This window comes from Laccaria bicolor, genomic scaffold, assembly GCF_000143565.1.
Source record: "Laccaria bicolor S238N-H82 LACBIscaffold_3 genomic scaffold, whole genome shotgun sequence".
Classification (NCBI taxonomy): Eukaryota; Fungi; Basidiomycota; class Agaricomycetes; order Agaricales; family Hydnangiaceae; genus Laccaria; species Laccaria bicolor.
Window position 1 is genome coordinate 2,390,513 of NW_001889874.1, and position 11,656 is coordinate 2,402,168.

Sequence of the window (11,656 nt, forward strand, 5' to 3'; positions counted from 1 at the left end):
TCAAGACGTTTACTTCCGTCGCAGCGTTGCAACAGGGCCCAAATACAGATGGGACGGGGTGAAAGCGAGCAGGCCTCGAAATTGGCGGTGATCCGTGCTCACACACACCCAACCACGCCATCCTTGGCTCTCGTCGCTCGCCGCCGTCAGAAGTAGACGGCCGTCGTCAAGCTTAACGCTCACCGACGCCCTCAATCGACATAGTCCCTTCACATTCCCGCTTATGCGTTGAGGCAAAACTTGCCCCTAAATGACATGTCACACCCGAAATGGTCATATGGTCCCCATGTATCGGTACCCAACTCTAATCTCATATGTTGTAAAACGTGGTTCTCTCTCTGCTTTTTCTTCTCGATTTTGTTTTCTTGATTTTGTTTTCTCCTTCGGCGGCAAGCCGCAGGCCCGTAGTACTTATTGTATCAGTCTCCGACGCGGTCTTATGACAGAATGCCGGTGATCCTATCTTTTTTAGGCAAGATATTGCGCCGAATTACTTGCGAATCCCGGAACTTAGCTTCATGGGTATAATCTTACCGGCAGGCCGGCGCAACAATTTTCCAGGTCGTCCTTGGCTTGTTCAAAGCAAGTCGCGTCAACGCTTCGCGTCGCGATGCCTTCCAAATCTTTCCCTCATCCTCGGTTTCTCACCACTTCTAGGGCGTTCTGCACTACCTCAAGATGCAGTGACAAGCCCATCATGAACCGGCACAGCAGGGTGGTCACCCAACCCAAAGACCAAGGTGCTAGTCAGGCATGTTGACTTCCCAATTGACAAAGGCGGAAGGAAATGACGTTCTTTTCCCCAGGCCATGCTGTATGCTACGGACGGCATCAAAACGGATGATGACTTCAACAAAGCCATGGTCGGCGTCGCCAGCGTCTGGTGTGTTGCTGTTACGGCTTGTGTCCATGCCATTCTGACCGTATGAGTTAGGTACGAGGGTAATCCGTAAGTCCTTTATTATTCTCAACCAACGCGTTTTGAACATTTCAATACAGATGCAATAAACATCTCCTTGGTCTGGGTCAAGAAATCAAAGCTTCACTTACAAAGTCTGGTATCATAGGCTACCAGTTTGGTACCGTTGGAGTCAGCGATGGGATCAGCATGGGAACGCGCGGCATGTCCTACTCCCTCCAATCCCGAGACCTGATTGCAGATCAAGTAGAGACCGCTGCCGGAGGACACCATCTCGACGGGATGGTCGTCGTTCCCGGCTGCGATAAAAATATGCCTGGTGTTCTGATGGCCCGTCAGTTTTTTCGCATTCTTGCTCCCTTTATCCCCGTAAATGTTTTGCATTTTTTGAATAGTTGGGCGTCTCAACCGCCCTGGACTTATGGTGTATGGTGGGACAATTCGTGCCGGGTCGTGTGAAGGAGCGCCACAGTTGGACATCGTGTCCGCTTTCCAGTCCTACGGAAAGTACCTGCAGGACGGAAAGACACCCGAAGCGGAACGCGAACGATATAATACCGTTCGACATGCCTGCCCAGGACCAGGCGCTTGTGGTGGTGTAATTCTCCATCTAGTCAGATCCTCAGCTCAAGTGAATTGAAAAATATACTAGATGTACACAGCAAACACTATGGCAAGTGCGGCGGAGGCACTGGGGATGACAGTCCCCGGATCATCATCCTTCCCAGCCGAATCCCTGGAAAAACACAACGAGTGTGCTTCGATTGGGAAAGTTATGTACAACCTTCTTGAGAAAAACATACTTCCACGGGATATCATGACTAGATCCGCGTTTGAAAATGCTATGGTCTGTCTTGTCCACGGCACTAATACCTCAATGCTAACCATTCTACCAGGTCCTCACGATGATTCTAGGCGGTTCCACCAATGCAGTTCTCCATCTAATAGCTATGGCTCACTCCGTGGGCATTAAATTGGATATCGACGACTTCCAAAACGTGTCAGACCGCACCCCCTTCCTCGCCGACATCAAACCCAGTGGCAAATATGTCATGGAAGATGTGTACAAGATCGGTGGAATCCCAAGTAAGATTTCATTCGCCACATCCACGTGTATGTCTGATGGGAACGTCAATGAATAGAAATTTTGGCGTTCTTGCTAAAGAACAAGCTAATCGACGGAAATAATATGACTGTCACGGGTCGAACCCTCGGCGAAAACCTTGAGGAATGGACACACAGATACGGCGAACTGGATTCTCGACAAGACGTTATTCGACCTCTCAACAAACCCATAAAAGAGACAGGGCACATCCGGTTGGTCTCATCCATCGTTTGTTTTCAAGACTCGGCAGGATCGCTTAGGCATAGGGACTTTTCACAGAATCCTCAAAGGCAATCTTGCTCCTGGCGGTGCGGTGGCTAAGATCACAGGCAAAGAAGGCTTGGAATTTACTGGCAAGGCACGGACTTTCGACACAGAAGACGATTTCGTCAAGGCCGTCGAAAGCGGGTCTATCAAAAAGGGTGAAAAAACGGTCGTCATTCTTCGGTATCTCGGCCCTCAGGGAGGACCTGGTCAGTATTTCTTATCTCGTATCTCTTCCGCTCTCCCATCTACTCCAGGTTTTCACCCTCATTGATGGCACTCCCGGGATATCCTTTCTTGTTGTTCCCATCATAACTCCTTTATGTAACCCTTTAACTTACACTTCCTTCCCATTATAGGCATGCCTGAGATGCTGAAACCCACAAGCTTAATCATGGGAGCCGGCTTGGGATTGGACGTTGCCTGTCTCACAGATGGAAGATTCAGCGGCGGGTATGTTCTTGCGCTCTGACACCATATCAATGGCTAACCGCTGCTTGTTCTTCGTTTTGATTGTGATTTTCAGATCCCATGGGTTTTGTATTGGACACGTCGTTCCCGAGGCACAGGTTGGTGGGCCCATAGCGCTCGTCAGGGACGGAGACACCATTGTCGTCGATGCCATCAAGAACACTATCGAGCTCCGCGTCTCACCCGAGGAGTTAACGAAGAGAAAAGAGTCTTGGATTCCACCTGCCCTCAAGGTATCCCAGGGAACGTTGTACAAGTATACTAAGAGTGTTACAGACGCGAGCCATGGGTGTGTGACGGACGCATGAACCCGCTCCAGAGGGGCATGCATGGGGGGAAAATACGTCGGAAATCGCGGGTGAATGCAATCACCCAGTTTGTTCGATACCTGGATCACATCTGCCGATGCTACGGCAAAAATCTTGAAAATTGTCGATTGAACGTGGTTGTTGATTTCTGTAATAACATTCAATTCAACTTCCTCCAGTGTGCTTCACAGTAACCAGCGCACCCATCCCTAGCTCTTCGTCTTCTTCATAATCCTTTTTTTCTCCGACTTGGGCATCTTAGATTTCCGCTTTTCCTTGGCCTCTGCTTTTACTGCTTTTTTACGCTCCTGTCAACGACGATTAACATCTTTAAGAGAAAAATATGGTTAGAGAAACCTTTTTAGCGTCACGGTCTTCGTGACGATGACCTCGAGGGGTTCGATCCACGAAGCCCTCTTTCTTCACTCCTTCAACCTCATTGTCACTGTCCCCACTATCATCAACAGACTCGTCCCCACTTCCTTCATCCGACTCAAAATCAGCGTCACTGCGGTTGGCCATAGTATTCGACTCCGACAACTCCACAGCTTGATCCTGAAATTTAACCCTTGTTCTCTTCTGCACCAAACCCTGCTTAGTGTCATCCTCGGGGCCCACAACCCCGATAGTATCAGCATATATTAGCTCACTGCCCTCTCCGCGGCTGAGCTTTGCGACGTCCCGCTCTGGATCATAAACATCATTCAACGTCCGTGGAATGAAAGATCGAAGGAAAACAGAGTCTTCATGGGCCGCATCTTCCTCCGCCCTTTCGGAGGTTGGTATGGCGTGATCGCCTTCCTCTTGGTCAATCTCTCCCACACCCTCTTCTCCAAGCCACGCCTCCAACACAGCTTCTTCCTGCCCAGCATCTTCACCCTGTTTATCTCTGGTTACGAACTCGAAACACCTTCGGAGACCGAGACATCGGACCCCGAGCCGACCAAAGAAATCTTCGACATTCTTGATATCACTCTTCAAGAAATCGAAGGCGGAGGGGTGATCGTGTTCCACACTTTGCGAAACATCTATGATCCATAGGTTTTCTTCGTGGAAAAGGATGTTGTATTCCGACAAATCGGCATGGACGAGCTTGCATTCATGGAACATCCGTCGAACTATCAATACCAGTTGTCGATATAGCGCGGCACACGATGCCGCAGGGAGCTCCGCATCTTTAAGACGCGGGGAGGCCCTAAAGAGATGTTGTTTACATGGAACTCTGAAGAGAATATGAAAAACCCACCAACCCTCCTTGCTACCAACAAATGTCATTACAAGGACGTTCTCTCTTACTTCGAGCGGGTCAGGGCATTTTATGCCAGCTGCGGCTAGCCGCTTGAGGTTCCGCATCTCCTTCTCGGCCCAAAGACGTACCATTTTCCTGGGATTACGGCTATACCCCCGCCTGAAACGATACTCTCCAGTGACGTACTTGGCGCGATCTTTGAAAACGAGGATAGAGGTTTTGTAGATCTTCAGCGCGAGGTGGGAGGAGTCTGCGGTAACGGCGTGGTAGACGTTTGCCTATTGGACATTGACATTTTTCATGAGGACAATACGAGAAAAGTCGCACCTCTTTCCCCGTGCTGACACAGCCGTTAACTTCGTGAAGCAAGCCTCGTCCAATCATCTTGAACAGGATAAGGCGAGTGCGCGGGTCAAGAACCTGCTCGTTCGTAGCTCGATCGCTCTTGTCTTTTATGTTCGCATGAGCACTAGGACCTTTCCTGTTGACCCCGACACCCATTACATATGGAACGTCGATTTTTGCGATACGGGAGCTATATTTTGCGAGCGAGGCAAGTTGATCGATTGTTTTATCTTTTCCATTCGATCGATTGGAGGGCGCACTCAGAGGAATCGTAGTACGTGGATGGTTTACAGCAGGAAGTGCCGCGACGGTCGAAAATTGGTTTAGCGCGGACGAAGTACCTTGAGCGTTGCCTGTCCGGACCGCAACATGCTGTTTGAGACGGTTATACTGCTTCGTGAAATCTGTAATTGTTTTAACGTTTCAAGGAATAAAATTGCGGAGGGTCGATATGGTATACCTCGCTCTGCGATCTCCCAATCCTCATCCTCTACGCGATTCTCATCATAAGTGTCGTCTAAGTCATCATCGTCGTCTTCGAGTGGTGAATTTGGCCAGTCAAGGGCGTTAGCGTCTTCCGCTGGATCGTATGTATCGATGTAGAACTGGCTTGGACGAGGAGCATCATCGAATTGGCCTTCGTCGATGGGAGCGTTGATCAAGGTCGCCATGGTCAAAGACTAATTTTGAGAGCAAATCAGATCACGTGGTTTGTCTACCTCAGCTGCATTCAACTATGTGCGTCGATGCGACAAAAGGCTGATATGGACTCCTTCCGGCGACGAATCCCTTTCAAATTTTCCGAACATGAGTCTGGAGAAGACGCGGAGGTCTTGGACGAGCAGCGTATGTCGACTTGACCTATTTTCAAGTGTCACAACCGACGGTTTTTGGCACAGAACAGGACGCTGTGGTTGAGAAACTGCGTCGGGCGAACGCTGTAGCCAGTGCGCAATACCAACTTATGTTACGAACTGTACTTGCACTGTCGGCTCTCCTGTCAGTTCTATCAACCAACTTTATTCATCGCTAAACTACATTCAATGTAGCCAACTCGTCTTCCTCTTCTCGCCAAGCAAGCAAAGCCCTTTGCTAATTATCTTCCCTTCCTCGGTGGAACATGAACCGTCGATTCCTTTTCCATCTTGCTTCACCTTGCTTTCTCTGTTCCTCCACCTCAACCTTGCAATCCTGTGTCATCCAGACCTAGTCCGAGTACATCTTCAACTCAACAACAATCCCCGGTCACTGTCCTACGAGCTGCTCTACTCCATGTCCGCAGTCCCCCCTACCCTCTCTTTATTTCTCCAAAAAACATGGCAAACAACTGTTTGGTGGTGCTCACCAGCCTTGATCATTTTCATCGTCCAATCCGTCATGGAAGCCATCGAGACAGGGAATCAGGGTGTTGCGGAGCTCGAGTCCTTAAAATATGTTGCTCCAGGTGCATAATGCCAATAGCTCGTAGGTGACAAGCTACGAGGAACTCTTCTTGAACTATGTAATGTAATTATTGGACTTCGCACTGTCTATTGCTTTCGTACAATAGTTGTATGTATAGACTCATATAAATGCTAATATCTCTCATATATATCTTACCTGGTATAAACTACTGGTCCACTCTTTGGTCTGCGGCTGCGTCTCAGTTCCGGCCCAGTGTCGTCCTCTTCCAACTTAACCACCGTTTCCTTCACTTGACGTTTTTTGGAGCTCCCTGGTGGCCACACATCCACGTACCTTCTCTTGCCTTTGAGATCGACATAAATTCCATGTTCTTCAAGATGCGAGTTGTAGTGAATGTTGACCAGATGCTGTAGCGATTGTTGTACTGGGGAATCCCTGACAGATGACCATGATTTGCTTTTCAAGATGTAAGCCGTATGTTCCGGAAGCCCATTGAGATTCTCTTCTGTCAGGTTGAGGAGGTCGATTGTATAGGAACAACCGGGAATACAACAAAACCAGGTGAATCGACCTGGAGGAATCTCTGGAGGATCAAACACGCATTGGGGGATTGGTTGCGCAAAAATGTCAGATTCAATATCAGAGTCTGTGTCCGACATCCCTGGTGTAGAGGGTTCCGAAAAGTCCCCATCATATGAGAACTCTCCCTTGCGTAACTCTTCTTTGTGTGAGGCTTCTTTGCGTGGTAGCTGGGCCTCGAATTCGAAATCCATCTACCAGTGTTTTCTCAATGCTCGTTATGCTAACCCACAGTTATTTCCAGATCATACCTGCTTCTTTTTCTCTTTCAACCCATTGTGGAGCTGTGTCTCCCAAAACGTAGCAGGCTTCTCGCCCATACCAAATCTTGCCAAACCAAATTCATCGCCGGCTTTGCCAATATATTCCTTTTTGGCACCATGTGGCATTCCCCACCTCACTCCTTGCGATCTTGCCTTCTGTCGATCAATTTTCACCTCTCGACAGAACGCAACCCAATGCCGTAAGCTCAGCCGACCCCGCACTTCCTGGCTGTGAGATGATGCCAATTGATGTGCGAGGAGCCACTCAGCCTGCGCCGCAAAATAACACCTGATATCAGCCTGAGAAACATGCCTTAGGTGGCGTTTCACTGAAGTCTGTTCGTCGGGGCCGTTATGTATAAGACGCCGGAAGAGATCGTGCTTCCGAATTTCGGTGGTGTATTTTTCAACCAACCAGTCGATGGTGCGTTGATCTAGAGGTGTTCTCCCTTTGTCGAGCGCATCTATCTGGCAGATTATAGCCCACAGAAAGTAGCGATCCAGGAAGTTGCGACTATGTTCATATGTGCGAACATCGAGACTTGTGATTTCAATAGTTCGTATTCTGAATCCACCGATCGTAAGTAATCATTAGTCGCTTCGCTTCTGGAAAAGATGATACGCACGGATCTATTGTCGTTACAACCAATGATGTAGGGCGTGAAACCACTGGGTGACGGTTCCATCGGCTTCAGTAGACCACACAAACAGAAATGTCATTTACTTGTCAAAAATGCCGCTGGATGAGTTTTGCGAAACCGTAGATAGACACGGATGGTTGAACCAGAGTTCTTGCCATCCCCGAAAAGACGCTCTAGCGTGAGGCCGCTTCCAGGACCATCTCTCTGCCTGAGTTCCGCTCGAAGTCGTATGCGACCAGTTTCAGTCAAGTATGCCGTTTTGTTTAGACGCAAGATGCCGTATACATCCACTGGGGTTTCGGCCTTGTTAGTTCGTGGATCGAGGAGACGGCTGCCTCGAGGAGGGGTGGTAATAAACTCTGTTTCGTCAAATCTAAGAAAACATAAGCCGACACAAATGGGCGAGATGGGGGTAACGAACCCAATTGGCTCGTCTTTGAAATAAAGCCTGGTCGATTCCAGGCGGAACAGGGAATCTGGCGCATTCTTCTCCAGAATCTCTTCCACCGGATATGGACCAAACGGCGCCTTCAGCAATTCGCTCAACTTGAGGGGGGTTGTCATGATAAGATGTAGGAGTGAAGCATATCGTCACGTGCTTCGATCCTCCAACTTTCCTTCATGTCTGAACCAGCTGCAGAACCTACAGACGCGTCTGTACTTGGTAAACGGCTACGAAAGGAGGACGGCACGAACAATGGCGAACCAACAGACCCATTAGAGGATGACGACGATGACGATGTCGGACCCATGCCTTTGCCCGCCGACGCTGCTGGAGGAGGCGTAAAGAAGAAACGAAAAGGTATACAGCCTGAACCTAATAATCCTCATATGATGTTCATTCGACTTCAAATTTAGTCCTCCCGCATGAGCGTTTGTATCTCGAGCATCTTCCAGACAAAGATCAATACTACAAGAGCTTCATGCACCGTGACGTCGTCAATTTTTGCGTTATGACCAAGTGCGCGTTCTTCTCTATCTCTTTAGTCTCTTCGAATTTATCTTCCCATTCCCAGGACTGATTTCCTGATTACCACGTCGGTGGACGGCCACTTGAAACTCTGGAAGAAACAAGAAGCCGGTATAGAATTCGTCAAACATTACCGCGCACATCTCAGCCCAGTGGTTGGTGTATCCGCGAGCGCCGATGGACAGCTGTTTGGGACGATTTCGGAGGATCAGACTGCGAAAGTGTTCGACGTTGTCAATTTCGGTGTGTACTTTTCATCATCATCTGTGTGCGAAAGTTCCTTACCATTATTTAGATATGATCAATATTATAAAGCTTGGGTTCAAGCCTCATGCGGGCTGTTGGGTTCATCGGAAAGGGCAAGCACAAGGATTGCTTGCAATGTGAGATGCTTTGCTTCTACTTGACGACCAAAAGTCTCATCTTTCATCATAGTTCTGACGCGTCTTCGGGTACGGTACGACTGTATGATGGTCGTGGAGGTGACAAGCCGTTGGAAACTATCGAAACTTTGCATCGCTTCCCCGTTCATCTAATGACTGTGCGTATTGTCAAACACTTGACATTATAGGCTAATGACCATCTTGTCATAGTACAGCGACCGTTATGACACCGTCATATCCGCTGATGAAGGCGGGTTCATAGAGTACTGGCAACCCATTGAGCCCTTTGTGCTACCCAAAAACATTCCCAAACTCTGGTCGTACAAGAGTGAAACAGATCTGTACGAGTTCAAAAAAGTTAAAAATTTCCACCTTCACAATTGGAACTATCTATCTGACTCATCTGTACAGTCAAAGTCCACGCCAACGTGCATTACATTGTCTCCCGATTTCTCCTCATTTGTGACGTTCTCCTTACCGGACCGGCAAATCCGCGTTTTTTCTTTCCTCACTGGAAAGTTGACGAGGAAGTACGATGAATCTTTGGCGGCTATACAAGAGATGCAGCAGGCGGGTACAGCCGTTTACCGGGTTGAGGATATGGAGTTCGGGCGGCGGCTGGCGGCAGAGAGAGAGCTGGAGTTACCTGGGCCCGATGGGAGAATACCGGGAAGCTGGAGCAATGCGATTTGGGATGAAAGCGGCGCATTCATCATCTATCCTACGTTGTTGGGAATAAAAGGTGCGTTTTGGGCAGGAATTATTTTTCTAGTGCTAAATCTGTGTTTTAGTTGTGAACACCGTAACGAATCGCGTCGTCCGACTGTTAGGGAAAGATGAGGTGGTGAGATTCATGAATCTCAGCGTTTATCAGGGTGCCCCTGCGAAGAAGAGTATTACTACCATGGTGAGTCTTTAAATCCATTTGAATAGATGACGGGGTGAATGCTACCATTACAGGCCATGGCAGCGTCTGCAAACCCCATCTTGGCTGGGAAGGGTCAAAGGGATCCTACGCTCTTCTGCACGGGTTTTAAGCGGCCTCGATTCTATCTCTTTACGCGTTCAGAGCCCGAGTACGTGCTCAGCAGTTTAAGTGTCTCGCCAAGCCATAACCTCTTTTACAGAGACAATAAATCTGGCGAGCGAGATGTCTTCAACGAACGCCCTACCCGAGAAGAACAGAGCGTTGCCGCAGCAACCACGGCTACTAACGCAGGCCCATCCCCCGTGGCTAACTCGGCGACAATCCACACCACAGTCGGAGATATTCACATGCGCCTCTTTCCACAACAAGCTCCAAAAGCTGTGGAGAATTTTGTGGGACATGCTAGAAGCGGATACTTTGAAGGAATTCTCTTTCATCGCGTCATTCCAAAGTTTATGATCCAGACGGGCGACCCACTGGGCGATGGTACAGGTGGAACATCTATTTGGGGCAGGGAATTTGAGGATGAGTTTTCCGATGATTTGAAGCATGACCGGTAGGCTTCAATGTCCATTTCTCCCTTCTGGTAGTTGATATTTTTGCTAGGCCGTATACAGTGAGCATGGCAAATGCAGGACCTGGGACTAATGGCTCTCAGTTCTTCATTACGACAACAACAACCCCGTGGCTGGACAAGAAGCATACCATCTTTGGTCGGGTGTTGTCTGGCCTTGAAGTTGTGCATTCCATAGAGAATGTCAAGGCGAACAAGGTTGACAAGCCATATGAAGATATCAAGATCGTTAACGTAGATGTAGAGTAGTGCAATGTATGTACGTTACTGAGATTTTATGGATCCAGAGCACAGTTTACAGTGCTAACCTGTCAAGCGTTATCGAGCCACACACTACCCTAAGCGAGACTGCGAAGTCTCCGATCTGGGCAAGCCGCTCTGCAAACTTTGCTTCAAGCCGCTTGACGATTTCATCAGGCCCCAACTGAGTGGGGTATGAAATTGCAAGAGCACGCGGACATGAGAACTTCAAAATTGTATGATGAACGCTACCAGGAAGGAGTAGATCCAGGAGACATTCATATGTGTTCACAGTGACTCCACTGAGAAAAACCGCAGGTGTCGGGGTACCAGGAGGAACATAGGCGACCTCATAGTCTAGAAGGACAGCTGCGAGAGGGACTGCATTGCTAAGTGGCATTCCTTCTGGAAGTGAGATCGAGGATGGGATAGAATCCACTACAGAAACACGGTCGGATAAAAAGTGAAGGACGTCAAGCAGAGGCTCTGGAATTGTTGTCATCTAAGTCATGAGATTTGTCGGTCGAGCAAGTCAGGTTGTGCTGCAAAAAACACGAACAAGGTCAAACGAATCCTCTGGATCTGCAGCACCAGGAAGAAGGAGCACAAAAAATGGGAAGGCGTTTGTTATTTCTGTCTTCTCTTGCTGGGCGTCGCGCCCTTTGGTGATATCCACCATGCGATGGCGAAAGACAGAAGCATTTACCAAGAAAGATTGCCCTGTACTTTCGTACAGATGGAAAACATGCCTAAAAAGATGGCCAACTTCGGGGTTCTGCGACAAGGATTTAGTTGAGCGTTCCAACCTCAGGTTGGGATGCAAGAATTAGACGAGCCTGACGGAGACTACGTATTAGCCAAGAAAAGGCATCAATAGGATCCTTGGGCGCAAAAGTGTCGACTAGTAATCCAGTTCTTTGGAGAGCGATGAGCTCAAGTATACCGTACTAACACATGGGGCCCTGGGGGCTCACCGTAGACCAAGACCGATAATGACAAGGTCAATTGCAAAT

The 11,656-nt window shown here is 48.6% G+C and overlaps 4 protein-coding genes across 4 annotated transcripts; 2 read left to right on the plus strand and 2 right to left on the minus strand.

The window, feature by feature from the left end:
* The first annotated feature begins 623 nt into the window (after positions 1 to 623).
* LACBIDRAFT_177029 (uncharacterized protein) lies at positions 624 to 3,409 on the plus strand. Its single transcript, XM_001875832.1, has 11 exons — positions 624 to 751; positions 807 to 883; positions 935 to 949; positions 1,000 to 1,253; positions 1,315 to 1,517; positions 1,572 to 1,766; positions 1,816 to 2,005; positions 2,062 to 2,236; positions 2,304 to 2,497; positions 2,648 to 2,741; positions 2,815 to 3,409. The coding sequence occupies exons 1-11, from the start codon at positions 698 to 700 to the stop codon at positions 3,065 to 3,067; spliced, it is 1,704 nt and encodes a 567-aa protein (XP_001875867.1). The 5' UTR covers positions 624 to 697; the 3' UTR covers positions 3,068 to 3,409.
* Positions 3,410 to 4,643: 1,234 nt separating this feature from the next.
* Positions 4,644 to 5,332, minus strand: LACBIDRAFT_322966 (uncharacterized protein; the record flags this gene model as incomplete). The annotated part of the gene is made up of 2 exons (XM_001876252.1): positions 4,644 to 5,065; positions 5,122 to 5,332. Coding segments are annotated over 2 exons (633 nt in total), but the record flags the coding sequence as incomplete, so codon positions are not given.
* A 729-nt stretch (positions 5,333 to 6,061) lies between these two features.
* LACBIDRAFT_322967 (uncharacterized protein) lies at positions 6,062 to 7,921 on the minus strand (the record flags this gene model as incomplete). Its single annotated transcript, XM_001876253.1, has 5 exons — positions 6,062 to 6,137; positions 6,261 to 6,838; positions 6,896 to 7,375; positions 7,534 to 7,576; positions 7,667 to 7,921. Coding segments are annotated over 5 exons (1,431 nt in total), but the record flags the coding sequence as incomplete, so codon positions are not given.
* Positions 7,922 to 8,169: 248 nt separating this feature from the next.
* LACBIDRAFT_322968 (uncharacterized protein) lies at positions 8,170 to 10,652 on the plus strand (the record flags this gene model as incomplete). Its single annotated transcript, XM_001875833.1, has 10 exons — positions 8,170 to 8,350; positions 8,407 to 8,509; positions 8,565 to 8,761; positions 8,814 to 8,901; positions 8,954 to 9,059; positions 9,112 to 9,258; positions 9,313 to 9,643; positions 9,693 to 9,808; positions 9,862 to 10,385; positions 10,436 to 10,652. 10 exons carry the CDS (start codon positions 8,170 to 8,172, stop codon positions 10,650 to 10,652), a joined length of 2,010 nt encoding a protein of 669 aa, XP_001875868.1.
* Between the last annotated feature and the right edge of the window lie 1,004 nt (positions 10,653 to 11,656).

Bases quoted from the DNA above. Each gene is read 5' to 3' on its own strand.
- LACBIDRAFT_177029 (XM_001875832.1), top strand. From the start codon at position 698: ATGAACCGGCACAGCAGGGTGGTCACCCAACCCAAAGACCAAGGTGCT. The intron at 1,767-1,815 runs GTCTGTCTTGTC...CCATTCTACCAG, and splicing joins CCGCGTTTGAAAATGCTATG to GTCCTCACGATGATTCTAGG. The intron at 2,742-2,814 runs GTATGTTCTTGC...TGTGATTTTCAG, and splicing joins GATGGAAGATTCAGCGGCGG to ATCCCATGGGTTTTGTATTG.